At 40.1% G+C, this 26,868-nt stretch overlaps 1 protein-coding gene across 5 annotated transcripts; it reads right to left on the reverse strand.

Annotated features, from left to right (window-relative positions):
- Positions 1 to 584: 584 nt before the first annotated feature.
- ppp1r9ala (protein phosphatase 1 regulatory subunit 9A-like A) lies at positions 585 to 26,868 on the reverse strand. 5 transcript variants are annotated; one of them, XM_025903989.1, is made up of 20 exons: positions 26,676 to 26,868; positions 24,132 to 26,161; positions 12,282 to 12,414; positions 11,602 to 11,722; positions 11,181 to 11,285; positions 10,668 to 10,803; positions 9,354 to 9,512; positions 9,204 to 9,257; positions 8,420 to 8,649; positions 7,218 to 7,314; positions 7,001 to 7,127; positions 6,721 to 6,872; positions 6,084 to 6,417; positions 5,948 to 6,005; positions 5,790 to 5,861; positions 5,281 to 5,482; positions 4,730 to 4,774; positions 3,772 to 3,888; positions 2,721 to 2,909; positions 585 to 1,728 (listed from the first exon to the last, which is right to left on the reverse strand). In XM_025903989.1, exons 2-20 carry the CDS (start codon positions 25,989 to 25,991, stop codon positions 1,570 to 1,572), a joined length of 4,350 nt encoding a protein of 1,449 aa, XP_025759774.1. In that variant the 5' UTR covers positions 25,992 to 26,161; positions 26,676 to 26,868; the 3' UTR covers positions 585 to 1,569. The 5 variants fall into 5 exon arrangements, with proteins under 5 accessions (XP_025759774.1, XP_005452978.1, XP_025759775.1 ...); XM_005452921.3 differs by having other exon boundaries at positions 1,363 to 1,728; positions 6,093 to 6,417; positions 26,676 to 26,866; XM_025903990.1 differs by lacking the exon at positions 4,730 to 4,774 and having other exon boundaries at positions 1,363 to 1,728; positions 26,676 to 26,867.

The raw sequence follows: 26,868 nt of genomic DNA on the forward strand, positions 1-26,868 counted from the left end.
CTGCCTGCTTTTAGTTTTCGACTACACGTCTGCTGGATTGAGACTTATGTCACATGTTTAACTCATCCGGCCAATTGACTGATGTGCTGCTACAATGAGGCGTTTGTTACTGCTCCGACAGTTTTGGTCACAATGTAACTGAACTTGCACACAATGATCTCATAACAAGTCTTTACACAGAGTCCAAGGAAAAATGGCTTTACTTTCACAAGACTCACTATTACTCCTCTATTTTTAGTCGAATGAAATTAGTGCTGGATACGAATTTTGCAAGCTGCCTCAGCTACAGCAAACCAACGATGACAAAATCATCACTTTCTTTACACTCACCTGTGAATTGTTTACTAGATGAGCTACATCACTGACATCTGGTTAAAGCAGACTTTAATAGTCTGCAGCTGTGTATAAAAGCTGTAGCAACATCTTAAGCAATCACTTCAAAACCTTACTTGTCTAACCTGTCAAATATTCACTTCGTTACTTGGGTGGGTTTTGACTCAGGTCTGTGAAGCTAACCCTAAGACTGTTGTGCATACAAGCTTTGCTTTTTGAAAGAGCAGCAACATAAAAGCACACAGGTCACATAAAGTGAAAATTAGTTTATTGACGCTGCATACACCAAGAAACATTTCTGATTCAGCGGTTGCAGTCCAACATGTCTCAATCGATACGCAACATGGAGTCATGCTCGAGAGGAAAGGAAGCGCTTCGGTTTCGCGGTGAACTCGTTACTTTTTAGACCTCAAATCCCGCATCCCACAAGTCGTTGTCACAGGCTGTTTAATGGACCAGTGAGGTGTACGAGTAGCAGACCTGCACGCTGTTTGTATTTACATGGAGCATCACTACCAACACAGACTTGGGGACAGCAGAGCAGCATTCACCTTGTCCCAGCTTGATTTCTTTTTGCTTTTCCATTCAGCAAAAATGATGGCCTAGCTATTCTACTTAGTAGAAAATTTTTGATAATATAAAATGAACAATGATATTTAAGTAAAAATTAAAAAAAAAAAGATATGCAGTTATTAGGCACATGTATAAAACTCATTTATACATTTAAAACCGTGTAGCCCCTTGAAGCTTAAAAGACAAATATAGTGCTTTTATCCACCTGTACATTAACCGTTCAACACTGAAACGGGCATATCATTTTAGAAAAAATATAAAATGCTTTAACAAAAAAAGAAAAAAAAAATCAGTATACAATTGACTTCGATAGGTAAATGTGTGCATGATCTGCAGGAACTACATTATGTCTCAATACAGACTTTAATAATTATCACTTCTGACTTTTTAGTGGTAAAAACGCTAGGATCTCTTTTTTTGGAAAACTTTTTGATGTTCGCCATCTTTGAGTTAAAATTTGAGCTCGAGTTTGATGATGCATTTTGGAGAAAACAAACAGTATAAACATAAATCACAGCACAGAGCTGCTCCTGGCACGGATATGTTCTGTGGCTGCCGGCATGGACAATGTGACGGTATTTAAAAAAAACAAAACAAAACATGTCTCTCAGGATTGTGCATGGTGATGAACTTTATGCAATGCATGATCGCCGAAGTGACGTCTCAGCAGACTGAGTCACTGGACAGGGGCAGTTTTGCACTGCGTCGAACCTCCTTCTCTCGTTTCTCCCGCTGCTTCTCCAGCTTCTCTTGGGCCTTCCGCATGTCCTTCAGCTTTTTCTTGATGGTTGAGCGATCACCCTGACTCGTCACTCCAAGTGCCTGACAGAAAAAAATAAATAAATATAATAAATAAATAAATCAAGCACAGATTTGGGGCAAAAATAATTCCACCACATTTTCCATACCATTACTGAAACATTTCAAAATTAGGACATTTCAAACCATTTATTTCACCACAATTTAATAATGTTAACTGTCAGAAAATATCACAACAAACTGGGATCTTCAAACCAACATCTTCAAACTGGGATGGTTTAGTGGGAGAGGAAGCGCTAACTGGATTTATGGAGAAATTGACGCCGTCCGTGTGTTGTCACTGCAAACCCCTCCTGTGCTACTAGGGACTACTTTTTCACAGCAGTTTTGGAATTTATCACTGAGTAAATAACAATAATTACCTCAATGTAAGGACTATATGCCAGCAAATGTTTAAAGGGAGGTTTGCTGAAACCACCAGGATGCACAAAGTGGGAAAGCTTGAGGAACAAAAACCTGACCACATCAAAGAGTGAGGACCCAGGAGGGAAACAAGTCCTGGAGTTTTATTTGTTTCTGTGAGCTGCCATTGAATATAAAACACCAGGTGATGACCACAAGGCATTTATGCCACACACACACGCTGTCCACAATGTTGGCCTCTTACACAGGTTATATCGTAGGCTCCACAAAGATTCACTGCAGAAGTCTAAATCAGCCCTAGCACTGTCCTTTTACAAAGAAACATCTTTTTTTTAAAATGTACTTTTTATAACATCTTTTAGTTTCAAACTTTTGTTATATGAAATGTAAACGTAGCAGTGAAATCAGACAAATCTTAGACAAATATTTAGTCTTATGAACACCTCAGTCTGACTAATATGCTTCATGACATGACTTTAACCCCACACCAGTCAGAAATGTGAAACCTAAATCTGGCCACAAGGTGGCAGTCACAGGCTGACCTGACTGAAGATTTTTTTTCTATAACAAACTTTGATCAATCTACAACACTGACTCATTTTTAAGTGCTGTATTTGAATTTTGTGTTTTACCTTTAATTTGTCACTGTCCAACTGTAAGAGCTGCTGGCCGTCCACTCCCTTAGCAGTGAATTCGGGTGTGTACTGGTCCATATTCAGGCCCATCAACCAATGGCAGACCTGTTGATTGGTCCATTCAGACACTGGCCGGTTTTGCCACTGATACTCTTTTCCTGTGGCTGCTGGTTCATCATCCAAAGTCTGCAGAGGAAACAGATTAACAAATATTCAAATCCTCATACTGTTGCTTATGTTAGAGCAGCAAAGAATTTATACCACCCCTTATACTACCCTTTTTCTTGGGTCACATGTTTTTTTTAAAGATTATGACTCCCAGTGCTGGGAAAAGACATTATACAGAATAAAGATGTATAGTTCATGTTCATCGACTAAATAACGCCATGGGCTTGTGTTGCCTTGTGTTATTAATGCAAAGTATAGTGATGGGTGTTGAGAGACAGATCTAAAAATGTCAGCAAGATAAAATTGCAACTTTCTGTAGGTGAGAAAATTTTGCCAGGAATTATGAGCTGGTCGAGACACCCGAGGAAAGCCAACAAAAGGACATGTCCTACGAGTTATGTTGATTTGCATTTCCTAATCTAGCTCTGAGAGAGAAAAACAAAAGCGTGCAAAGACAGCAAAGTACCAACAACACTGATGCATGTCAATGTCTTTGTTTTACTGAGACACCTGAAAAGAATTGACAACAACAGAAAAAACAGACGGTGAAACATCACTCAACAGGCAGCGGAGCAGTCAACAAGGTTCTGTGCGCTGCCAAAGCTTGTAAAAAAACAAAACACGAAGCACTGGTTGCACAAGTTCAAACTATTAACATCAGCTAACAGAAAAAGCTAAGCCACAAGACTCACTGTAACACAAAACAAAAAGATTTAACAGGCACACATGCAGCTCTCTTATATTCCCTCTCCATTCATGACTTAATCTGTGCTATGAAAGGGGGGCGAAGCTCAAAGAGCATGCTTGAGAATGTCCCCTTTCAGCAGCATCAAGGCGTCCCACACGGCTTTTGTGACTGTGCAACAAGGAGAGCACTCACCTCGCTGGAAGAGAAGATTAAAGTGTGTGAGCGCCCAGACAGATTGGGTTCAGCAACTAACCCAGAGATGTCTGAACTGGGACTGGCAGGGTTAGAATCATCTATGACTGAAAAACTCTGGAACAAGTGGAAACAAGGAACTTGTTTACTAGAGTAACACAGCACCACTCAGCAGTTCTTTACGAGAGGCAAACAAACAGCATTAAGTATGAAGGTTAAAAGCTACGTTGTCTCACTTAAGACTGAAATTAATCTGATAAATGATTTAATCTTATTACTATGGCAGCAGTCCATGTCATTGATTTTAGGCATTGATTGACTGTGATCTTCAACATGTGGAAGGATCGACTATGTAAGAAGTACTGAAGCTGCTAGACTAACACCAATCCACCACCAAAACTACATCGACAACTTCTAAACTACCACAGCTGATACTAGAACATAAACACACAATTATTCAGGTATGGGGTAATGTTTTAATTAATTTGATGCTGGGTGATCATTCTTAGATATAATGCAGACTCAACTCTGGGTTAAATTTAGAGAGAAGGAATTTTTATCCAGGCCTCCAGGTTGTTGCACCAACTAAGAGCAAGTTCATGTGCAGTTAAATTTTAAGACTGTGTTAGTTACAAGGTAGCAGTGAGTGCTGGATTTTCACACAACTCTCTGAGTAGATTTCTGATTAGCCAGCGCAACAATCCCTGGAAACTAGTTTTGGCTTCTCCGTTTCTTTTAATAAAAGCCAGGAGGCTCTCTGAGCTATAACGAAGGAAAATTACACAAAAGTTTCCTGAAACAGTACCACATACCCACTACAAAAAACACACAAAAAAAATGTGCACTATACATGGGATGCAGCTGAGGTGAGAATTTAGGCATCCAGAGCTATGATTGTTAGTATTTCTCTACTGTGTCATCTAAAACCAAAGGTGAAACAAAAATGTGCATACTGTACCAAATCTAACGAGCGACTGAATAAAGAGGACCAGGAGAGATTTGTCTGTTTAAAGGAAAAAAATGCCATAAAGCACACAGCAATAGAACCAAAAGCAAATTTTTTTTCCAGTAATCTCCTTTTGGTGCGATCATGATCTCATTAAAGAGCATTCTGGGAATAGTCCAACCACACAGGCTTAAATGAAAATCAGACTTTTCACTGGGGGCAGCTGATGTGTCACTACTTCCAAAGTTACTGAAAAGGGAACCAAATCCCTCACTGATGTGTCTCTCTAATGGCAAACTCATGGATCTACTTATTAGAGCCTTTGGAAAGCACAGTGTATCTGAAGAACAAGCCCACAAACAGGAAGTCAGCCTAACATTGTTTTATATAATAATGATGAGGATAGACTACAGTCAAGCCATCAGTACTGAGAGCTGGTCACTCTCTTTAAGTTCATGTGAAATTCCATAAAACAATGTTAATTTATTAAGGCTGTGCTTGATACAAATATTTTCTCTGTATTCCACGTCCATTCTTTACATACATTTTCAGTAACTTCATACCTTATTCTTGCGGTCTTGACTTTGCTCGCTGCCAGTTTCATTGGCAGCATATGCCAGGCTGTTGCTGGAGGAAGACGGCTCTCTGTCTCGGTCCCTGTCTTTGTCTCCAAACCAGGAGAAAGGCATACAGGTGGGGATGGAGGTCATTGATTCTGCAGGGGACAGGTTCCCTCCAGATTCCTCTAGTAACTCTGCTGACCCCCTGGTCATAAAAGAAAAGTTGAAATGTAATTATAGAGACACAAACTTAAACGTGTTCATGCTGAAAATGTGACACATTCTATAAAATTAATAATTGTTAATAAACATCAGCTATTTGAGTAATGAGCAAGCAAATTTTTGGAAGATTTGGAATCAACAATGAAGAAAATTTCTATAAATACTGCAAAATTAAAATCTTGTTCACCTTCCAATGTGGCAATAGCAATGTTCCCCTAAACAAAGCAGACTTTTTCAAATATATTCAATTTTTTATAAACTAGATTCAACTGTGAGTAGCCATAAAATACCTGCTGTCCAAAGATGCCCTCATTGCGTCTTTATCATGTTTTTTTCCTTTTCCGCCAGACTTCCTGAGACCCCTGTTTCGATCATTGGAAACATTCATTTAGTTAGTTTCAAAAGCCAAAAGCTTACACATACAATAGTGATTGATTTGGATATGTACCCAAAGTCTGGAAATCTTCTTTTAGACTTTCCTCCACTTGAAGGCTCATTAAACTCCTCTGTAATGAAACAATAAATTTCAGTCTTGGGAGCAACGCAAGAAAAAGCCTTGCTATTCCACACATCTCAAAACAGACCTTGCATACCTTTGGACTCTTTGATCTTGCCTTTGGACTCCCTCTTCTTCGCATTTCGTGTGATACCAGAAGGAGACTGTGGTGACGAGCTGGGTTTTTGAGGCGACAAAGAGGGACTTCCAATGCTTTCAACACTCTCTCCCTGTGACGGGGACAGAGATGGGCTATTGGAATGCTCTCCTTTACTCCTGGATCCATCTCTAGTCTCGCCTGGATCATCTTTCTGTCCATTCCCAGGATAGAAGACAGGCACTGGGAGGGACAGACTCTCCTGGATGGACCTCCTCCTGCAGGGAGATTCTAGCTCCTCCTGCTCGTCCTCGCCGTCACTTTCCTGTTGGGACCAAAACCATAATTTACAAGGACAATGCAAGGAAGAGGGGATAAAAGCTATTTATGTAATAGCTTTATATAAGCTCTGTCGCTAAGTTATGTTTGGCTGTCTTCTGTCTCAGTATAATGGCGCATTATTATATTGTTTATTAAAAAAAAAGAAAGAAGGACAATCCCTAGTCTGTCAGTATGTTTAAACACCTCCTGGACAGAAGTGGTCTCATATGGCTTACAGTTCAATCACATTCACAGTACATGCCGATATTATGCTCTTTGACAGGATCACAAGCTTTTTCTTTCAGACCTGTGAGTATGACGAAGCCACAGCAAGACTCTCCTTCAGTTTGCTCCGAGACGGAGGCTGACGTTTGGACTTCTGAGCCAACAGGGCTTTTTCTCTGTGCGCACTGGTGTTCAGGCGCTCTGTTTCAGGAAGCAGCCCACTCCAGTCTTTTTCTATAGCAGAGAAAAAAGCAAATGCACACCTTTTCAGCAATTTACAAGAGTTCAGAGTTTATGTGTACTTATGAATGATTTACAGATCTCAAAATAAAAGTGTGACATGTACACTTTAGTTTTGGTACCTAGATTTGAGTCAACAGACTGTGCGTGTGTGACTGAGTCCTGGCTGCTCAGTCTATCCTCTGCAGCAGATTCCTGAACAATCTGACTCTCCACAGCTGACGCTCCTCTGGACTCCAGGACAGCTATCTGTGGACAAAGCCATCACACTCTGGTTCATTTCAGTGTCTAACAAGTCTGGTTATATATAAGCATTTATTTTCTGAGATGCAGTCTTACTCTGTTCTGCAAGCTCTCCAGCTGCTCCTTGTACCACTTGTCTTTTTCATCTAGACTTTTTTTCAGTTCCTCTTCTCTCTTCACAAAGTCGATCTCTCTGGGGAGGAAACAAGGAAATGTAGCTCCCATCAGGATTTAAGCTTATAAACATGTTCAGTTTTATGTGATTATCACTAAACCATGCAATTCCACAGAGATATTTTCTGCAGAGGATCACAAAATAAGAGGCTAAGTTTAGACCCAACTGTTTTTTCTGTTGTTTTTTTAATGCATAGACACATTTACATACACTCTTAATATACACATATACTCTTTTCCAACATCTTCCCACCATCCCTGAGTTACATGGTTGATCTCAAGCGACGTCAGTGATTTAAATCCATGCAAATAACAAGCACTCTCCCACACAACACAGAGGCATTATTTGCTGTCACACACTGTTAGACACCCTTTGAGACCAAAACAGTTTTCCAAAAAATTATTTTAAGAAGCACCGCAGAAGAGTGCCTTCTGAGTGTTTTAATAATGCCTTCTGTATTAAACGAAGATAGTACTGAAATACCTCCGTTATAACGTAACAGTATGGCTGTTAATACATGTCCATTTGGTTGTAAAGTGCTGTGTTGTTACTGGAAATTCCCCTGGCTCCCTCTAGTACTTGCTTCCAGTTACAGTGTTAAGCTCTGTTCATATTAGGTGCTAACAGGCATTGTGAGTGATCAAATCACAATTGGGGAGCTCAACGTATGCAATTTCAAATGTTCAGTTCACAATTGGTATTATAATATATCTGTATCCTCAAGTGACCACAGCCGAAATCCATACCTAGATAATTTCTATTTGCAAAGGCTTGCTAGGGTCCAATTTTTCAAACCCACATCCACCCCCACAAGCAAAGCACAGTACTGAACCTGTGCCACTCACTAATAAGCACTAAAATCCCAGTCGTAATTAAACATAGTGGCTAAACGATCACTTATTTTAAAGTGCTATATTCTTACTTGTATAAATCTCTAATAGCTTCATGCAGAAAAAAGGCTAATAACAATTCTATAGTTTGAAACAACAGAAAGGCATCCTTCTCACATTGGCTCATGAACTGCTTCAATCAGACCTGACCAACTTAAACCAACTTTTATAAACATCTGAATTCAACAGCGATGATTTTTTAAACAGTGTTTTGTAATTTATGACAAACTTACTTTTGCTGGTAATCCTTAAGCAGTTTCTTGGCTTTGTTGTACTTCTTGTCCAGGGTCTCATACTGGGTCTGAGTTTCAGCTAATTGTTCATTCACCGTCTTACACAGAGCCTGGGCTTCCAGCCAGTAGTTCTCCAGCTTGAGAATCTTGTCATTATTCTCCTCAATCTTTTGCTCCAGCTCAGACTCCCTGGCTTCCCACACCGATTTATCCTCCTCTGCTGCCGTTAGCTGTGCAGAGAGATGGTGAATGTTAGTTGGGGTTGGCAAAATAACTTAATAGATGAGAAGTGTTATTTTATTTGTTCAATACTGACTAAAAAGACAAAAAGTTATCCTGCCATCTTTGGCAATCTGTCATTCAATTGGGAGGACACATTTGACTGACACTTTTCTGCTATAACTACATTTAAAAAAAAATGCACAATAAGTATAGAGATATATGCAATAGAGGCATTTTACAGATATAATAAGTATATGTAAAATAAATAAACAAAACGTTAAAAAAAAAAAAAACCCACTGAAATAACATTTTTTCCACAAATTAAAATTTGGGGTATGTAAGGTTTACTAACTCGGACTAACTGAGATGATAACTTAAAAATTTGGCAAAAAAATAAAAAATAAAAATAAAAAATACATTTAACTGCAGACACGGGTGAGCAATAAAAGAAACTCCTTTTTCTATTTTGGTTTCTTTTTTTAATAAAATTGGAATGGTACACATTATTTAAACTTTTTTTTTTGCTATTATGCTATATGTTACATCAAGACCTTTAACATACCTTTTCCTTTAACTGGTTTATTTCAGCTGTGGCAATGCTGTGTTTGAGCTGGAGCTGGGGAAAAAGGAAAATTGAATATTTTGTTACCTACATTGTGTTCACTGAACACTTGAGTATTAACTTTAAATAACCTAATGTCAATAGTAATACCTCTTTGAACTTGAAGGCCATCTGAGAGCTGTTCATGTTGGTCGGCATAAACAGGGACTCCGAATCAGGGAGTTCAAACACCTCTACATTTCGCCCAGGAGAGAAATTGGATCCCAGAATCCTTTCATCCATTCCATCGTCGTCTTCATACCGGTCCTCCTAAAATGTGATATCACACATGACATTTGATATTGCCAACAGCAACACACCCTCTGTGCACAGGACAAAGGTTAGCATGTGTCAACAATGATTCAAATGTCTGCCACAGTCTGGAAGAAACACTGTAATTAATTTATCATATTCAAATACCTGTAGGTTGACTACACCTATCTGCAGTAACAAATGTAAATACTATGATTACACAATTTTAGTTCATACCTTGGCTTTTCTTTCAAAGAAATTAATTTAAACAAAAGAAAAAGACTATCACAAGGAAAGAAAATGTCACTTGCATTTACTTATTTTTGAACCAAGCCTAATGACGTGATCATTAACTGATCACAAACAAAGACGTGAGTTCACCATTCGAGCATGCTTAAACTACCATTAACAGCTCCACATGGGAAATCACTGGAAGTGGATGTGACATTCTGGACAGCTGTATTGCTGTTACAGCCTCAGCAACTGCTATGAATTAAATTAATACTGGAACTTTGTGCTCCTTTTTCTCAGAATCAACCCTTAAAACATGGTATTAGCTTTAAAAAAAAAAAAAAGGGGGGGGGGGGGTGCTATGCTTGATAAGAGTACAGTGTTTAAAATTAAGTGAATGAATCCATCTTAGAATGAGTCAAAAAATTAAGAACAATGTGGATCACTTAAAAAAAGTGCCTGAAAACCTTCTATTTGCACTGTATATCCTCTCTGTGTTGCAAAACCTCAGGCCTGTGGCAGCTTGAACTTCAGAAAGCAAACATTTCACAACTCCAGCAGACAGATGGTAGTTAAATGAACACTTTCCAACACAGCCGAATGGTGACACATGGTTTACTCACAGCCAGCTGCTCATTTGCTGGTTGAGCTGAGTGGGATAGGTCAGGGCGTGGCAAAAGGAGATAGCGCTATGATCGTGGCATGTGAGCTTTATAATAATTACCAGTTTTCAAGCAGCAGACGCTAAATTTTTCTTTGGACGCTCTGATGTACAACATGGTTTTACAATTTCTGTTCACAGTACTTTAATGATGTCATGTCATCACTACGGGACTTTTCACATCTCTGTCTTACATCCCACATGACAACAATATAGCATAAGGATGACCAATGTTTAATCCCTTAAAGATATGAGAGGGGTTCAAGGAGCAGCTGACTCACCTCTTCTGTTGAATGTTCATACGGGTCATCCAGGCTTTCCTGCTGCTGCTGCTGGTTCTTCTCCTGTTCTAGTGTCTCGCTTATGAGGCGGGCTACCTCGCTTTGTGTTCCCGGCTTCTCGCGACCAATCAGGAACCTGTTAATGCTAACCTTGTTAGTACACTATTTAACATAATACTTTACATGCTGCTTTGAAATACCACACTGCAGAACATCTGTTATGCCTACTAGGGGGAAATGCAAATTTTGGGATGCATTTCAGGCCTCCCCGTGTCACGCAGGGGTGTTTGATTTTCCTATGATAAATCAGTAATATAACGCATTCTTTGTGCAACCTTCTTCCCTCAAAAGAGAAAACAAACACAACCCACCTCTGACCTCTTATGGGGAAAAACACAGACTCAACTACTAGCTTTATTTTAATATTTTAAGATAACAGCGATAGATTCTTGTTACCAGTAAGGTATTTTAACTAAAGTTGTTTTTAATTAAAGTTTTGGAGTTTGAACTGACCTGACTGTGCCTTTGGTGTTCTTTAGCACTGTGGCAGCAAACAGTTGAGTGACTCCCACCAGACTGATACCATCCACCTCCACTATCTGGTCATTGACCTGTATGCTGGAGACAGAAAATGAGGTGATCACAAAATGGAGTATTTCAAAGTATTTCAAATGGGGAGTTATATTACACACCCCTTCTGTAGATGACAATAAAACACATCAAAATATCACAACAAATAGAAACCGAACGATAACTAAAGTGGAGAATTTCTTGAGTATTTCCATTAGCTTTGTTGTAAACTTATAAATAAACATGTTTTTTCAGGTGTGTCAGTAGCTGTGTGACATTACACTGTGGTGTAGTACAAGGTGCATTTTATGCATTTTTTTTCTTCGAAGTCTAATCAGAAGAAGGTTGGAGCAGTGTGACTCACCGTCCATCTTTCTCAGCTGCTCCATTCTCAGTTATGGTTTTCACAAAAATCCCAAGCTTTTCCAGACCCTGGTCAGCTCCCACTCCCATTCCTATTATGCTGATACCAAGCCCATTGTCTCCTGGATGAAGAGAAAATAACCATATTTTAAAGAATGGGTAGAAAGAACTGCACAACAACAAACTTGAATTCACACCTTTTAACCCTAGACAGCCTCCACATGTGAAAAAATAAACGACTGGGTGATCTCATCTGTAGCCTGTGCTATCGTCAACCTGTGAAACTGCTGGTGTTGAATACAATCTCTAGGAGTGTCGTTGACTTTGGGGGGTTTGGCAGCTTCATGCCATGTGTATATTTGGAAGATGCTGATGTAAAGCTTTGGCACGTAAAGTTAAATTTAATAATATTTTAATACATTACTGATTGGCAAGCTATCACTTCTCACTCTTTATATCATCAATGTCAGCACATCCTTGTAAAATTGTTTTTAGGTCTATGTACACTCCATCATTTGATTAAAGAAACTGATGACTGTCATAAATACTATTAATGCAAATCTATTCCAAAGTTACGATGGTCAACTGTTAAGATCTGTGAAAATACAGTTGGCTTTGGAGAACAAACCCGTTTTATTCTTTAATATGCGTTATTTATTCATTTAGTTATGGAAAACCCACCTTTCTCAATCTCCACAGGAAACACATCCATCTTCTCCACCCTCTTCTCCAGCTCATACTCCGCAGATGCTGCAACCGGGTCAACGTCATCGTTACGCCGATCATATTCCTCATTAGAGAAGGTACTGAAAACCTGTGGCAAGCAAAATAGTCCATAGGATCAACAGAGTCGTTCTACGTCCTGACCAGGCAGATAAGCATCAGACAAATTTATGCATTAAATCCACAGGATCCTCACAGGCACAGGCTCTTTTTTGTTTCTTTTTAATAAATCTGGGCAAGCTTAACAAGGACACATTCTTGATATGGTTTGGGGAAGAAGGAATTTCACTCATGCACTGATCTTTGCTAGAGAAAATAAGTCATCAGTTCACTCACTACTTAACTGTAACAACGTGCTGGGCGACAGCTGAACCCAGTGACTTGGACCAGTTTCACTAACATTTGCTCTTTAAAGTTTTGCTACACTTTCACCATTTTTGTCACCATTGGATTTAACTTAGGATATATAGTAGCTTAGATTTATAGTATTGATCTTCACGTCTTGAATCAAAGTAAAATGTCAGTGACACTAAAGCTCAAGAGACATTTTAAAACATGCTCTACGTAAGAAGTTGTGAACTTTGCAAGCAGGCTTCACAAAGTACTGGATGCATCCCAGAAGCAGCATGTGTGTGCAATTATAAAGCACACACAAGCAGTATGTCAGAACAAGAGCAGCATGGAAAGTGGGGCACAGCTGGGGGAACCAAGCCGTGGCTGTAGCAATGATCAATATTCAAAGACGACAAGTGCCGTCATCAGCATAGGAAAAAGAGACACAGGAGAAAAAAACAAAAACAAAAACATTAGCCTTGGTTAGCAGGCATTATCCAGGGCTCAGAAACAGCCCCATGGTTTAAAACACACAGCACGACAACAAGTTCCATTTATCCATTTAGCAGAAATTATATTCATAATCCACTTCGGAAAACAACAAGAGTCAAGCCAAAGTGAGCACCATCACACTGGGAAAAATGGACTTTGATTACCATCTGTGGTCACTCAGTTACTAAAATATGTAACCCAAAAATACTTTGATTAAAATGAGAGTATTTTTTCCAGCAAAATGCCATAAAGTGAAGACAGCTAATTACATTCAGTATTACAGATATAACATTACTGTTTTTAAAAAAGGAAAATAAAATAAAGGTAGATTAGAGTTTAGCAGACTCCATCAGAAGCTAATGCCTGATTATGCATTGGTAAGATGACCCCCCCCCGCTTGGTCATTGTTAATCTAAATCTGGGTGGAGTTATGATGATACCAGTGTCAGTGTTTAAAAGTACATCCACACAGCTGTTACTCATTGAAATAGAGGTAAACATGCTGATAATGTGTGCATATGGGCAAGAAATATCATCATTTAGTGAATAACAAGGTTACTAATACCTGGGATTTCACTTCCATCTCAAAAGCAGGGTTACTAAATTTGCTTATCAGTTACAAAAGCCTCTGATGGTTAGGGGTACATTGCCAACTATGGAATGGACAGTTTGCACATCTAGAAATGCACATCAATGCTAAAAGGTATATAAAGGTTTTAGAGAAAACTGCTCTAAGCCAGAAGGCATCTTTTTCAGGCAAGGCCTCGGATATTTCAGCAAGACAATACTAAACTACATACTGCAGCTATTACAACAGCTTGGCTTTACAGTAGACAAGTACGTATGCTGAGCTGTACTTCCTGCACTGCTATTCCCAGATATTTATAGACTGTTGCTAAAAGAAAATAAGAAAGAATTGGTGTTGTAGATTAAAAGCAATATTATTAATTTCTCAAAATAAAAATGTAGGGTTCTAAAAGTGTAGGGTTTTTTTGTTTCATTACTGACAATTCTGCAAAATCAACTAAAATATTCACTAGTTTAAACTGCACTGCAGAACCACACATACAACTGCAAGCATTCTCATTAAACAACTTTTCTTAAACAGAAAATTTCACATGAAGCTTGTAACTATTAAGCAGATGTATTGTGCTCTAGTGTACATTCCTGGGAAACACTAAAACAAAAATCCTAGAACAAAAGATGACACAAACAAAAAATAGAAACTACAAAGTCTATAGGATTAGACCGTGACTGAGACATTTACCTTCAGATTAAATGATGTAATTAAATAAACATTTCCACTCAGGTCTAGATCCTGCAGCATGTCAAGACTTGAGGAATCAACCACAAACAATCTCATCCTTCCTCTGTCTTTCTTTCTCCTCACAATGTAGCCTTTGGATGAAGCCCAAAACACTGCTGATAGCAAGTTTCCAGAATAACTCACTAAGCTTTGTGTTAAATATGTCAGAGTGAATTACTACAACCATTTCTGTTTTACAACATCCCACTGATTATCATCAAAGTGGACACATGGAATACATAACACTGCTTCCTTTAGCAGTCTTTTACAGGGGGGAATTCAGACACAGGTCAGTTATACCTTAATGTTCCTCACGGCTTCATTCAGACATAACCATGACAGTGCCGCACAGTCATTTCCTGTTAGATCCTGTCTCAGTGACGGGGATCATTTATTTTAAGTACTTCAAGAAGTTACTACTGATGTGCAATAATACATGCAATTATCCTGCTTTGGAAAGCATGGGGTATAGCCAAGATCCTAGAACCTGTTCTTTTACATGCCATATTACATATCTCCAGCAATTTATTTATTTAATGCAAAAGACCCACATCTGATCATCTTTTGCAGTGTGAGACCACTGTGAGGAGTCTAGACGGATTTATAGTCTAGGAAGAAACGCTATTACTAGTTACACCTGTAACACAAGTGTCTAACATTTCAAACCCTTCTCTTTTTAATACTGAAATAATGTTATTCCAGGTGTAGAATCAATATTCCTGTGCTCCCTTCCCACATGTCTATTGTATATTTTTAAATCTACATCACACAAAAGCAAGGTGTCTATACATAGTGTGTAAGTAACGGTAGTAACCAGACCGAAAAGCAGTGCACATTTCGGTGATTTTTTTTTCCTGAGCCAATTCTAGCCAATCATTTTAAGTTTCCGAGGATAGTAGGCGGGGCCAGGTACGTACGTTCTTTTAGAGCAGAGCTACAGATTAAAAATGCCCAAGGCGAAGCGGTCAGAAGTCTGGCTGTACTTCACAGCAAAAGATGCAAACTCAGCAGCCTGCAACAAGTGCTTTAAGCTGATACTGTGATACTGTCAAAGGAGGTAACTCCTCGAATCTGATGAAACACCTGGCGACGCATAGCGGTTTTTTTTAAAGCCGAGAAATGCGCCGTGTTTGATAGCTTGCTGCGAGACCTCACACCGTGCACATCTACTGCGGGTATGGTGCCTGTTATCGGACCCGGAGTTAGCAACATCCCCCAAAAACCCGAAGAGGAGAGTCCTGGCCCCTAGCCCTGCCAGTGTAGCAGAAATGATGACGGAGGATGATGGCAGCAGTCGCCGTTCTCCTCTGCTGTTGTTCGTGTGTAATTAACGTTGAGTACGCTAACCACATTTTTACATTAATGCATGTAAGGTGAACTAGCAAACACCGTCGTAGTTACATGCGGCTGTCTTCTTGTTTGATGGCAGATACTCCCTTCACCCTGGCCAAAAAGGCTAAAATGACCAAAGAAAAAGTGGAAAACAGTTAAACATGAGAGGTTTTTGGACAAAGTTTGTGTTTTTTTCCATTGTTTAAGCACTGCTTCCAGCCAAGAGTGATACCATATATGCCCTATAGCTGCAGAAAAGGCTAACATTGTTATCTTTTTACAAAAAAAACAGCTGAACATGAGAGGTTTTTGGACCAATTTTGTGTTCTCCATTCTTTAAGCACCGGTTTGAGCACCGTTTAAGCACCGGCACTGTTTCAAAAGTACCGGTTTGGCACCGGTATCGGATAAAACCTAAACGATACCCATCCCTATGTGTAAGCTTACATATTTCTATTTAACAACAAGCCACTCAAACACATGAGGGTTACTAATACTTTAAGTCTGTGACTGTCTTTATAAATAGAAGTGACAGCTATTAATTTATGCAGTTTACATGGATTCATCAGAACTAGATCAGCAAAAGTGCTCACTAAGGATAAAAGCTACTGTTTGGTTTATACTTTAAAGAGTTAGTAGTTGAGGGATGAAAATGTAGGTTAATGGAATGCAACAAGCAACACTGAATCCTGGTCCGTGGCATTAGCTGAGGAGCAGCTTGGCTTCTATCCCATACCTTTCCCTGATCTCTCATGTCTGACTTCCCTGTTGCCATGGACTCCCGGGCCTTTTTAAAACAATGTCCTGTTCTCTCCAGAAACCTAATCACTCAACCGCTGTCTTCTTTGCAAGAAAGAGAAAAATCTGTCTTTATTAGCGTCTCCCTTTACAAAAACACTCTTAAACACAGCTCACTGTTTCCAGATCAGACAGATAAACTCATTTTCATTTTATGTGCAGAACGTGCCCAGTGCAGTAACCGCTTGAAATGTAAACACGCAAATGTTGATCACCCAACTGACTCCAACAAGTATGAGAAACCAGAGAAAGGAAGAACTAAAAATTTTTCCTTCAAGTTTATACAGAACAAGGTATTTAGTGAGCATGGGAACCAGACAAATCCAAGAGCTTGTGTTTCATTTGCTCTGGTTCCCCTCCTGATCAAACAAATTTCCACACAGACTTGCTCGTGCTGGGCCAATCACAGCTGTTTGTGTAATATGGGTGGGTTTGAGACAATGATCAGCATCTCCGCACACTGTAGTTTGTTTACATTTAGTAGTGCATCACATGCAAGGTTATTATACACAACTAAACTAAAGGCTTAACTATCATGCTTTCTCAGTTTTATAGAAATAAAACTGGACTCGAAATAAAAATTACCATAAACTGAAACAATACTTAATTACTACCTTTAGAAAATACAAAACTGTAATGCTAATCATGCGTTTTGTTACTTCTATCCTTAAATGACTCCTTTCTTTGATTACTGGTTCTCTAGGGATTAGTAAATTAATAAAATAAGACGTATGCCGTCTATACGTTTCCATGTCTTTCAATACACTAGCCGTCTGCAATGTGTGATATCTTAACAACTTCCACAACTGTAGTGGTTGTCTGTTCTCTCCATGTGGGCTCACATGCACAGATGGATACATGCCCACACCCAAACTGAAATCCTTTCCATCTTTCCCTCCCCACAACAGAATACCACTGTGGGAAATGAGTCAGCAGCTGCGAGGAAAAGTCAACCCAGAGAAATCTTTTGCCAATGCAAAAAAACCAAAACACAAGGGCTGACCACTGATTTGGAGAGCTCATAATGTAAGCAGACCTACAAAAAGACAACAAATCAAAACATGCTGTGGGAGCTAGCTGGGGCAGGGGTGGTGGTCTGGCACAGATCAGAGAGTAACTGGGGGAAAAAAAGGCAAAGGGGCCCAGTGCTGTGATCCTGGGTAAATGCACCAGCAAACAGAAAAATATGTATCTACTACTTTCTGCATGCATTCTCCTAAAATGAGTTTGTAGAGTTCACCATGACTGACTGTAAGTCAAGTTTAAGTTTGCCTTTTTTAGACTTCAAAGTGTAAAGAACTGGAGCAGGAAGAGGTGGAGTCTGAGAAGCACACAGTGCCATAACAGAGTCAAATTTCCAAAAGGAGCGCAAACATAAACAGGTTGAACAGGTTTGTTTATATATGGCACACAAAAGCCACTTTTGTACAGCAAGAGCTTCTGAAAACTACAGTTATCTTTGAGTGAAATATACACAGCATCTGCTAATGCACTTGCTGGAAATGGGATAATGAAACCGTTTAAGGCCATCACAATCAAGACTCATCCCATGCCAAGCTATTTAATGAACAGCATTGAACTGAGGCATTAGTATTCTGCCCTGTTTCGTCAGAGAGTCACTCACCAGTCCAGGTGGCTGGAGCAAAATCGAATCCCCTCCATTTGTTGGATCAGGGTGGGACCAAGTCAGACAAATTCCTCAACACAAGACCCATTTTAGTTAGGAAATGGAAAGCATAACGCTAAGGGGTGGGCTGGCTGCAGAGGGTAGCATCCAAATGTCACCCCCCCCTTTCTTTTTTACTTTCTATGTAAAATACAACTAGAAGGCAATGCCTTGCTTCAATTAAGTTTGGCTTGGCAAAAAAGGAAAAAACAAAACAAAACAAAAAACCAACACCACAGGGGACATATGACACTCCTGGTTTTTCGCCTCATACAAAACAAAAGCTTTACTGTGGGCATATGGGACACCAAACCAATAAAAGGAGGTGCGTGCTTGGACGGCAACCAATGTGGACAGTGTAATCATCAACAGCACAAACAAAGAAAGATGTGCTCAGTGACTATGAACTGTACAATCCTAAACCACACCCTGTGTGTTTGAGAAAGGACAATACAGTCACTTGACCAGTAACTGCTAGTAGCACTTCCTGTGACTCTGTAAATGCAGCAAAGCAGCAGGTGCAGATCCTTTTTTCTGTGTGTGTTATGAACCACTTATGAATACTGTTCAAATTTCTTTGTGTGCAACACAAAACACAAAACCGTGACAATTCGGACAGATATAGAAAATACGTGGCCGGACAGTGATTATGCAGCCTTTGACCCCAAATAGCTAACACACCTACAGCAGAGATTGTTTATTCTAAAGAGTTCATTAGATCATGCTTGATGTTTTGCTCTATTACAGTGTTCAGGGAGAATGAGAAATCCAGGTTATACAAACATACTGTGCTACATCAAGATTTGCTTAGTGGTTTATAGGCATGTCCTTGTTCAGAATTTGTTTCTCTGAATGAGGACATGCTAAGACGCAATAATATTGTAGAACTGTACCAAACTAAGAGATTAACATCTGTCCGGTTTGGTGTCTGTAACTTTAAATTGAACTGACTGGCTGCTGCACCTGCCCTTCTCAGGAAGTCTGTTGGTGACGATTTTAAAAAAAGACAGTCGGCTCTCTGAGTGACCATTTTGCTTTTAAATACGAGTACATATGATATGATACATACGAGTATGTAGACTTCATCAGACAGTATCACAGTAAGAAAAACTAGACTTCAGCAGTGCAGTGCCTTGGCAAATGACTCCAGTGTTTTGGCAGTTTTTCCCTGTGGTTAATGGGCCATGTTAATGTCAACATTTCATTGTTATTCTGTTGTCTAACAACAGGAGCAGAAAACTATGCCCGTAAGAAAAGACTGACTGCGAATTCAGCTGTATCGAAATATGATATAAATGAGTGCAGAGAAGAGAGAAGAAAACAAAACAGATGTAAACTGATAACAGAAAGCCAGCGGTCAGCATTTTATTTTCCTGTAGATCTGATCTGTGTGCAGTGATTAAAGCTAATCATTATGTTGACCACATTAGATGCGCCAGGCAATGATGTTTGGTTTCTGTTACTAAAACTATCAGACTCCAGGGGAAAAAACAAAAAACTCCTTTTAACTCAGAACACCAGCTTGCTGTTGTTCGAGTCAGAATTAACATGTTTGTACATTAGTCATACCAACACATTAACTAGTTATGCATTCTGCAAGGTAAAATTACTGTTTTCGTTATCAGCAGAGTCTGGTGGTTTTAACCAAGACAACAGCTTCAGTTCCTCTTTATAAAGAGTGGTCTGACAACAGCTTAAGCCTCTACCTAAAAAAAACAATTTAAATACAGCCTACAGTTAAACTCCTAGTGATCTTTAAGTGTACTAAAATACTTTTTGCTCCTGACCATGCAGAGTAGTGCATGTTAGCAGCATGCTTTGATACTCTGTTATCGGTAAATTCTAGCTCAATTTCAGCCTATTAGTTACCCATTTTCTAAGTAGAAAGAGGGGGAAAACTGGCTTGTAAACGTTCTTGTTACACAGGGGCTAAAAGACTGCTGGGAGTAAGAGTCTTTAGATATTCACAACTCATACTTTCATTTAGAAAATTCTCTACAGAAACGTATTTTAATTATATGGGACCTGTAATGCAGTAGTGCAACATTTCATCCTGCTGATTCAGCTAGAAGGCCTCACAGGCTAACAGCACAGCAACATTTCCTTGTCCTACTAAAGTGTGATTATCCTACCTGCTCTATTTTCAACACCTTTATTCGTCTTATATAGAACATTGTGAGTATTGTATTCATGATATGCATTTGGTAATCAATCATTTGGTATTTTACATGTTGCTGGACTGCCTTAGAAGAGCTCTTCATCCAGCGCGATTCGTTTTGACACTGGACATGTCTTTCCTTCATAAAGAGGACCTTTCTTTCACACAGCACACCTCCTCCATCAATAAGACTCGGGTTACTTAGAGAGTTAATACTTTTCTGAGGCAGAGTACAAAGAACTTCCTCTCTCCTAGTCAGCTACAACTCAAGTGCACTCAGTCCCAGTGCCAACTCTGACTAATAGACAGTGGAGAATGATGCAGTGCTAGCAGGAGGCTTTAGTTTTCCAGGTAGGAATGTTCGCTGTGGGACAATCATGAGAGCACAACCATCCCACGCTCCTGTGGTCCAAATCCGGGCAGATATCATCGTTTTGACAAACTGCTGCCCTATGATGCAGTGTGTGCATCAATCAGCCCTACTTTTCAAAAAGAATCACAGTCTAAGTAAAGCTACATAGAATATCCACCTGATCACATATCTGTCTGTTGCCTAAGGTATCTGGATTTCAGTTTCTAAATTTGGGCATTCATTATCTTTTGTTTTCAAATGTGAAACTATTTAACCACACAGCCCCGAAGCCTCAACATACTTTTCACTCCAGACAATGATCATCATGCTTCCGCTCACGTCATTATCGACATCTTGGCGACAACAGTGAAAGATTACGCCACTTCTCTCAGTCTTTTAGCAACTCTTTCTCAAACTAAATAAATAAATCACCAACCTAAAAACCTATGGACAGTAATGCTGCCAATCTCAAGTCTTCTCTACTACAAGAATGCTGCTCAGTCTGAGCTAGCTAAAGTGTACACACAAAGGTGTCACCCAAAAAGAGTCTTTACACAGCCTGAGGAAAAAAGTAAGAAACTTGGTTTCTTCTGTCTTTCTCTCTGAGTGATACTTGTAAATGTAGCTATAAATCACAGGCATCATCTTCAACTTGTATCTTTGGTTATTTGTCAAATAATGTCTCAAATATCTGAAGCAAAAACAAGCTGGTATTGTGGACAGCACTCATACTAACTGACATTAGTCCATACATGTAAATCAACAGGGAAATTCATTTTAACATCATTGATCGAAATCCATCCATCAATTAACTTAACCACTTATTCACCTGAGGAGGGGCTGGAGCCTATCCCACTGACAACGGGTGAGAAGTTGCAAGTCTACTAAGTAAGATTAATAACTAGGTGTACTTACTACACTACCAACTTGCCCACATCATGGATGACAATATCCATAATGTGCATCCCCATGCTGTCCACACAGCAATCAGTGCTCTGGTTAGATGTGCCACACATTGATCTTTTTCAGAATTGACTATGTATGCACCACCTGATGCACCATCAGTGAAATAAATATTTTGACCTAGCAAACTATGACACACTTGTTTTTTTGTTATGAACAAAGCAACTCATTCGTTAGTTGAGAAAACTGATTTAACAGAAATAACAATTACCAGATTAATATATAATGAAAACGAGATGTCCAAGGCTAAGAGGTATAACGGATATACTGGACAAAGGATGTTGAATATGGAGCTGCCAGGCAGGAAGAAAAAAGGAAGACCACAAAGATTCACGGATGCAGTGAAGAAGGACATGCAGAGCATTGGTGTAATAGAGGAAGATGCTAGGGTGTGATTGACACAAATGAGCCACTGTGGTGACCCCTAAAGGGAGCAGTCGAAAGAAGAAGAAAACAGTATATTAAAAGGACCATCATTTTCACCTCACTGATTTGTCCATAAGTTATGCATACTGTTCACATACTAAACTGTCATGCCAGCAGTTTAGTATGTGAAAATTTGGAACAAGCCCTGCAGATGCCTACTGATACAACCTTACATGTGAACTAATCTAACCTGATATCAAGGATTTCTCTTTTGCAGACAGTGAATTGCTACAGAGAAGACAGCCTAGTGTTTTGCTGTGACATGTGTCTATAAAGCTGTGTTTATTCCTGTCATAGCTAGACTTTGGGGGCTGAGGCACACAGTTTGCGTCCCCTTCAGGTCAGGTCAGCTTCTGGTCCCCTCTCTCAGGACCCCCTGCCAGGATGACTGGGATAGGGAGGAGGACCCCACACCCTCAGATAACAGCACATTTTAAGGCCTGGATAAACACTGGGCTGTTCATATGCTGTGTGAAATCTACTGGTGTGATTCGTTTCCCCTGTTTTAACAAAAAGTTGATGAGATATGATGACAGTTAAGTATCAGTAGTGGAAAAAAAAATAAATCACTACTGCTTCCACCACACCCCCTAAAGACTAGGTGGTGATGTTTGCGCTCGTGATCTGTGCCAATACCAAAAGAGATTACATCAGCTGAAAAACAGAAGTGCAAACTTCTACAATATATAAAACAAATGATACTACAGGGTTGTCTTTGCTAAATCTAAATTCAATATAATGTATTTTCCACTAGTCTAGAAGCCTTTATTCCCACTTATGTGACTACTCTAGGAAGATGAAATTAACAACTGCTTATTTTGGGGATGACTTTTTTAAAAACAGGGACTGAAAGAGAAACATCCCAGAAGAATCTGTGCACAGAGGAATCCCCCCACACCAAAAAAATAAAACAAACAACAAAAACAAAACAAAGAAACAAACTAGCATTTACACTTTTTTTTTTTAATTGGCCTTGTTAATTGACATTGCCTTTGCTCAAGTATAACTGATATTTGTGTTTATCAAGTGGTCAGTAATAACAGGAAAATGGATGAGTCTAATAAGGTGACACAGACTCTTTAATGTCCATGAATTAATGCTTAGAAGGTTCCTTTAGGTGGTGACTAAGCCAGGAAAACCCCCGTCTCTGGGTAAAATGAGATGAGTCATAAGAAAGAAGTCAAAAATATGTTAATTACAATTGTCCTCTCAATGTTCACCAACTCTACAAAACCAGTTGTAGGACTTGTATTGCCAAAGCCACAAATTCTACCTTTCTGTTTCTCACTTGAGATTTTTATCCTTATAACATAATGTAAATAAAAAGTAACACATGTTACTGTTAGCCAGGGTCAACCAAAAAGAGCCATTGGATAAACTGGACAAAGACGCACATCCATGTTGGACAGACATGAAAAATTCCTTATGACAGCAACAAATAATTCATGATCAAAGGAAAACCCGTCTAAATGAGTAAAAAAGAAAAGAAAAAAAATTCTTACAGTGCAATTTCTATGCGTCTACCTTCCTGCAGTCTTGTTCAGCAGCACCTACTCTTGGATGCTTTTATGCAAAGTCAACATTATTATAAAAAAATATGACCAAACAAAACCACTACCCCCCTTATCCCCAAACAGCTCCCCTATTAGTCATGGGGATTAGGGGGACAAGGTTGTCAAACTACCTGTTTTCCTTGACCCTACAATTAAATGAAGCATTGTTTTGATTTTCTCAGCTATGGCAAAACTCATCTGATGATACAGTGCAGCAGCTGTGACGTCAATATGTCCAACAAAAGCATTCATTCTGAGCATACACTCATTTGTCTTGTGTCTTCTGGGAAACACCCCAGTCAGACACCACTGCTGAGTCATTGAGACAGTGGTTTATAATGAAGGTGCTGTGCAATTTGTTTTAGGTTTTTTTGTTTTTGTCTCAGGTGAGCAACAATGCTTCAGATGCAAACAACACAAAATACTTACCAGAATGGGATCCGTAGAGAACTTGATTTTCCTTTTTAAGGGAGGCTCTTCCTCATCTGACAAACCAAGGACCTCATAACAGTCATCATATTCCCCATACATTGGATCCTCCTCATCTTCCTCCTCCTCTTCCCTGAGGACCTGGTCCACTTCCCTGTCATCCACAAACGCTGCATTTTCTATACCATACACTACTGGAGAAGCTCTATCCTGTATGCCCTGGCCCACCTGCTCCTCCAGCTCACCCTCTTCTTCTGCTGCTTCATCGTCTACATCACGTGTGTCTTCACTGTCCCGACGCAAAGCTACATTGTCTTCCATTCTCTCTTTCAGCCCAAATTCCCCATTATCCTCTAATAGTGTACCTTCGCCTACATCCTCTGCGGTCCATTGTGCCTCTTTCGTGTCATCTCTTAATAAGACCTGATGGGCAGGGGTACAGTTCAGTTTTTCTGGAGCATGGGTTCTTATCAGGTCTGACTGCTGATCTTTGGGTTGCTGAACCTTCTGAGCCTCAAACACATCGTCATTATTCTCATCTTCATTCTCCTCACTTTCCGAGGACTCATGCTGAACCACTACCAGTTCAGCACGTACCATGCCCACCCCTTTGGATTCTGGAGAGGAGTTTTGACTGGGAATCTTGTTCCCAACAGGACTGTGTGCTACACGGTCATTACTCTTGGCTTTTTCAGGGTATTTGCCCCTGTTGTCATTCTGTAAGCCACCAGCTGATGGAAGAGGCTGTTTCACGTCCCTTGGGGGTGGACTTTGTGGCTTGCCCCTCTCTGAGTCAACAGATGTCCTACTAAATCCATCACCAGATGATGTCAAGCACTTGTGACCATGGCTAACTGGGCTTGTTTGCTCTGGTGAGAGAGGTTTGTGGGTGGCATCAGTTGTAAAAGAAACTGATTTGGATGCTGAACTGGTAGCTGGAAATGTTGGTTTTGGCCCAATATTTGGACCTAAAGGTGCTGGTTTGTCATCTCTCTTTTTGTTAGTGGCATCAGAGGAAGAGTCTACGGTGTCTTTGACAGGAGATGTAGGTTTATGTAAGGTGTCCCCTGTTGGAGAGGTAGGCAGTATGTGTGCAGTGGTACTGTGTTGTTTAGCAGACGCGGCGCTACTGTCTTCTGAGTCATTCTCAACTATATAATTCTCCAACCTCTTTGACAAGGGCCCCGCATTTAGCGACACCCGAGGCCGTTTCTCAATATCAGCCTTCTCATCTGGCCGACTTTTAACTGCAGCTGAAGGAGTTTGCTCCGATTTGTTAGTGGTCTCTGATCCTGATACTCTCCTCGTGCTTTTCCCTTCATCAGAGGCACTTCCAAGTGACAAACGATTTACTACTCTGTTTGGAGATTGTTTTTCCACGGCAGGCTGCTCTTTAACACCCCTTTCAAAGAGTTTTCTGGTCACAGAAAACTTCTCTGCCAAGGCCACTTTGTCAATCTCAGCATCTTCTCCCTTGGGCGTTTTATCCAAAATGTGTGATTCTGGGCTTGCTGCACTGTTCAAGTTAAGTCTGTGAGTGCTCACCGGAAACTGCACCTTTGGTGGAGACACCTGGGTCACATCAGACTTTAAATTCACTTTCCCATCTTGGCTCTCCTGTTGCTGACCATCCATCTGTAGGAATATATTCTTTATCTTGTTCACTCTGGTCCCAAAAGGCCTCCCCCTTGAGTCCTCCCGGCTGTCACTGGATCCATTTGCAAAGGTATTAGACGCATTCTCGGACTTTGGCCCATCAAAGGAGCACTTAATGGCGTGGAAGTCAGACTTGTATGCATTTCTGTGAGGGGACGCGCTCCTCAGGCTCCTCTCGCCTGCTTTGCTCTCCGCTTTGATCATTCTGTTTGTTTACGGCTGCAGCACAACTCTTAAAATCCAGCTCTGGAGAGAGTTACAGTGTTTGACGGTGAGCAATTGTCCCTCGACAACTTTACGCAACTGATGTCATGGGTCCGGCGGAGATTTTCTGGAGCACGGTTGTAACAACTAAACACAAGCAGCAAAGTCTCCTACAGAGAGAGAAAAGCAGAGTAAAGTCTATCAGTGCATGGACGAAACAATGCAGTCTCACCACAGCCAACGACAACGTTAGCTATTTTAGAAACTTCACGCAAATAGGTCGTTCAACTTTCAAATCAAAACAGCCTGAAATGTAGCTTCAGGTAAGCCTGCAACTTATGTTGCACTTCGGCTAGCAACTTGGAAAGGTTAGCGTGAACAGCCGATTGTGTGCATTAGCGCTAAGGTACAGCAACATTACGAGGCTCTAAAGCCACTTTAATGAACTACGAACTTCTTTTTGAACAAATTCAGCCGGTTAAACATTACTCAAGTCGTCGGCACCGCCAAACATTGATTAGAAAAAAGCGCGACCAACTTCAGCTTAGTCGGCCAACAGTTCAATAGGAGCGAATGTTGGTATCTCGCTCTCGACAATTCATTGTGGCAATTCCAGCACGAGTTGTTGACAATATTTCAACATAAAACACCACACCAAGGCAAACAACTTTCTCAGCCTCTCACCTCTTTGTTGTTCCATCGTACTAGCCCTCTAAAACTCGTCCAGCGTTTCAGTTTTACACTACCAAAGTTGTCCCTTCTCCTTGCTCACCGCCATCATTCCCCCGCTCCAGCGGCTTTTTTTCCCCTGCCTCCTCTTTGCACTTCCAGACCTGCCGCGGAGCTGCGCGCGCACACGAGTCTTCTGTCTGTCTGC

Source organism: Oreochromis niloticus, linkage group LG16 (assembly GCF_001858045.2).
Source record: "Oreochromis niloticus isolate F11D_XX linkage group LG16, O_niloticus_UMD_NMBU, whole genome shotgun sequence".
Taxonomy (NCBI): Eukaryota; Metazoa; Chordata; class Actinopteri; order Cichliformes; family Cichlidae; genus Oreochromis; species Oreochromis niloticus.